Below are 4,384 nucleotides of genomic sequence, written 5' to 3'. Positions count from 1 at the left end.
TGCCACCAGGTGGTCAACTTTGTTCTTGCAACAGATAGATAGTGGCCATTCATCCTGGTGGGCAACTGGTAGGTAGTTGTACCAGCATAAAAAGCTGTGCAATGTTTGTAGCAGAGTTAGCATATGACATGGTTGCTTTCACAGGTGTCCTGGCCTCTGGCTGGATAAGCCTATGACAGCAATGAAGTAGGAAGGGCTGGGTGAGTGGTTTGTGCATGTCTTGCACAGAGACGTGATCCGTGTGCAAAGGGTTGGTTGGGAGAGAGCCATAAGGATGGACTATGATGATGTGTAAGTTGGCTAGGCAATGGAACACCACTTTATTAGATGTGGGTAGGATCTCAGGTAGGGTGTCCTTCATTTTAGGACATGGTAATAGATAATCAAAACCCCAACAAAGGATATAGTTCAGCTGTTCCAGTTCCTGAGTGATACTGGGTGATGAGTCCATCTCTGACGCTGAGTGGTCACCGTGATTGACTGCTATGCTCGAAGTCTGGGTTTGGTACCCAGCTGGGTTGGAGATTTTATTCGCTCTGGGACTGGGTGTTGGGTTGTTCTCATCATCATTTCATCATCATCGACACAGCACTAGGTGGCAGAACAATCCTGGTTGGGGTCTCCCGGCCAATAATGCCACATGATTTTTTTTCTTCTCTTTTTTATTGGGTGATGAGAGAGACGTTTGTTTGTAACTGATTCTTGGAGATGGTGTGAGGATTGTGGGTGCATGAGGATTTGGTACAGGAAATCTGTTTGTAATTTAGGTTTTGGGGTAGTGTCTTTCTGTAAAGGCGTTTGTGTGACCTGCAGCATACTGAGCAAGAGAGTTCGCAACACTGCAGATACGTCATCCACAGTTGGCCACGCCGTAGGGGAGGAAATTTTTGGTGGTGAGGAGATGGCAGCTGTCTTTGTTCTGGCAGCCTCTCCTGTTGGTTGTTCGTTGTGTGTTTATATTCGTGATATTACTGTGTGCAACAAAAAATAAGAAGGAAATACCTGTCAAAAGTGATGTGTTTTCAATCAAACGATAGTAAAAGTCCAATTAGTGTGGGAAGTCTACTAACAAAGTTCCGAGAACCGGGTTTAAATGACTCCAGGAATATACTCTAACCACCTGTCGCTACAATAGAGGAATACGGCGTCTAAATCGAACCATGTCAGTGTTGACACAGGCAGTTGCTTCGACGTCATCAGCTGCTTATTCAACCTGAAAGCAAGGATGTAGGGCTGCTGCTTCAGAAAGTGTGGCTTCGTTTGCACGAGGAGAACGACAAAAAATAAATAAAGCGGTTTTGTTTCATATTTCGAAAGAGATTGTGCCATTTTGTACTGTGGAGGAAGAAGGTTTCATCAATCTTATAAAAGTTTTAGTGAAATAATGTATAATTAAATTTAGGTTGCCTTAATTTGTTATTAATTCATAAACATAAGTTTTTGGCAGTTATATCGAATTTTTTTTCAATTGTAGTCACTATCGATAACTAGTTGCGTAATAGTCGATTATGCAGAATATCGATATTTATCTATCCATGTCCCATCCCTACTGCGAAGTGCCACCGGGAACTTCCCATTGTAAATGTGTTCTTCAGGCAACTGTAAGTAGCGGATATTCATGAGACTTGGCTGCATTACAACAATTTACTAATTTGCTACCGGTTTCGGCCACTGGTCATCATCTGGCACGAAAAATTGGCTACTGTTTAATGAGTGATAATACCGTTCCAAGCTTTCCTTACAGTACAGAGCAGGTGTGTAAGGAAATGTTCGATTACAGATAGTGTCACAACTTCTGTGCCCATAAATATTCGGAGTCTGAATACTGTAGAGTACGGGGTGCTGCTCAGAGTGATACTTGTTTGTTGCCAACATAGCTCCATAAATACCAACCTTTTAACGGATAGCGGGCGATGTTTGATCAGAGTCACATCTGTGGTAGCAAGATCTTTGGGGTGTTTTCGTTTGTCGTGTGCGGTATGTTGTGATGCGTATTTTCCTTGTGTATCATTGTTTACAAAAGTAATGGATAAAGGTATTAGAAAGCATCATGGTTGCTGCTTAGTGAAGTACATTTAATTTCTCGTTTCATCTGTTGGGAGGAGAAGTTTAGTTACTATGGCTGGTGATGAAGATGAAGAGATGCCGATCCAGAAGGGACCGATTGACAACGCATGGGCTATGAAGATACCATCGTTTAAGAAAGAAGACAACCCTCACCGATTGCTGGAAGAAAGTTCATTTGCTACGTTATTTCCGAAATACAGAGAACATTACTTAAGGGAATGTTGGCCACTTGTGCAGAAATCGTTGGACGAATATGGTATCAAGGCTGAACTTGACCTTATTGAGGGTAGTATGACAGTAAGAACAACTCGACATACTTGGGATCCATATATAATAATTAAATCTAGAGATATGATAAAGTTGCTATCCCGCAGTGTACCATATGAGCAAGCAGTCCGTGTGCTTCAAGATGACATAGGTTCTGATATAATAAAAATTGGATCATTAGTAAGAAACAGAGAGAAATTCGTTAAAAGGCGGCAGAGGCTAATAGGTCCCGATGGGTGCACTTTGAAAGCTATTGAGCTACTAACTAACTGTTACGTTTTAGTTCAAGGGCAAACAGTTGCAGCCCTTGGACCTTATAAAGGACTTCAACAAGTTCGCAGGATTGCCGAAGATACAATGCGAAACATTCACCCAGTTTATAACATTAAAGCGCTCATGATAAAGCGCGAACTCTCAAAGGATCCCAAACTTAGAAATGAGAACTGGGAAAGGTTTCTTCCAAAATTCCATAGCAAGAATTTAAGCCACAGAAAGAAGCCAAAAATAAAGAAGACTAAGAAGGAATACACACCATTCCCACCTCCGCAGCCGGAGAGTAAAGTGGATAAATTATTAGCATCAGGAGAATACTTTCTAAAAGAAGAACAACGTCGTGCCAAGAAACGCAAGGAAAAAGACGATAAGCAAGCAGAAGCTGCTAAACGACGTGAAGAAAAACGGCAGAAAGTGTTTATTCCTCCTGCTGAACCTGAAAGGAAGGATGTGAAACCTCATACAAGTACTGATGTGGACATTAATGCACTTAAAAAGAAAGTTAAGGAAGCACAGAAGAAAAACAAAAGTAAGCCACAGTTTGATATAAGACAGTAGTGCAGTGCACCTTAAAAGCTCCAGTCAGTCAGTTCATTGTTCTGCAGTGACACCGAGTGACTTTTGTTATAAATTTATGAAGAACTATGTCATGGCAGATTTCACGCCATAATTTATGCCATTTGTAGCGGTGTGTGACAAATGTACATATTTTGTTCTGTTCGAAATGATTTTCTGATAAAGTGACAAGGAAAATTTGCAATAAATCTGGATTTATGTTGGTAGCATACTGTTTGTTGTACATGAAACATTTCCACATTTCTGTAAGTTTGTGTCACATTTGAACATAGACTTTTGCCATCACACCTGAAAGCAACAGTGCGGTACTCATCTCTCTTAGAAAAGGCTTAGGAGTGGTGTAGATTATAGATTTTTATTTGCTGGAGTACATAATGTGAGTTAATGAAGTGCTATACCATTATGGAGGCTGCTGTTTTGTCAACAGTGAGAGTGACTTGTGCTTTCCATAATGGTTTGCAGATAAGTGTCTGATAAACAGTGGAGCAAAACAATAACACATTGCTTCCTGAACATGACTTAGTCTGGCTGTGAGACTTAGAAATGGTCAGGGGGGGTAGTACTCCCCCCCCCCTTTCCATTACCCTTTTTGAAATCTAGGTTGAAATTATATAATGATAGACAGGTTGATAATGTAGCTCAAGGTCTGTGTTAGATGGGTAGCTGACAATTTGGTTTTGAGTTGGTGAAGCCAAAGGATATGATTAAGAAATAAAGATTGTGGCAACAGATTTATTTGTAGTGTAGCCCTATGTCTTACATTTGCACCATAATTACTGAATTTTTCATGACAAAAACTAGAAGTGCAATGTAAATTTAGAAATACTGTATTACAGAACACGTACATCTGTGGTGAGTATTTCATTGCATATTGTGTAGCCTACATATAACCTTTATCAACTATGTAGGGCCTACTATAAAAATGAAAGGGATCAGCAACTATATAACTGTATGTTTATTCATCCTTAGACTACTGGGTGTAACAATATATCATATGTGACAAATAATATATACATATATAAAACATTTACAAAGTGGGTTGGATTAGGTGACAATAGGGCAGGAAGTCAGCCATGGCCTTAACAAAGGATCCATTCCAGCGGTCACCTAATAACAACCTGGGAAGAACGAAATCAGGATGGCCAGAAAGGGAACGAATCTTGTTTCTGAAAGAAAGTTCAGTGCAGTTACACTGGCTTAG

At 40.3% G+C, this 4,384-nt stretch overlaps 1 protein-coding gene across 1 annotated transcript; it reads left to right on the top strand.

The window, feature by feature from the left end:
* Positions 1-1,557: 1,557 nt before the first annotated feature.
* LOC126195268 (KRR1 small subunit processome component homolog) lies at positions 1,558-4,053 on the top strand. Its single transcript, XM_049933797.1, has one exon. The coding sequence runs from the start codon at positions 2,119-2,121 to the stop codon at positions 3,163-3,165; it is 1,047 nt and encodes a 348-aa protein (XP_049789754.1). The 5' UTR covers positions 1,558-2,118; the 3' UTR covers positions 3,166-4,053.
* Positions 4,054-4,384: the final 331 nt, after the last annotated feature.

This window comes from Schistocerca nitens, chromosome 7 (assembly GCF_023898315.1).
Source record: "Schistocerca nitens isolate TAMUIC-IGC-003100 chromosome 7, iqSchNite1.1, whole genome shotgun sequence".
Lineage (NCBI taxonomy): Eukaryota > Metazoa > Arthropoda > Insecta > Orthoptera > Acrididae > Schistocerca > Schistocerca nitens.
This window is presented reverse-complemented; position numbering and strand designations above follow the sequence as displayed.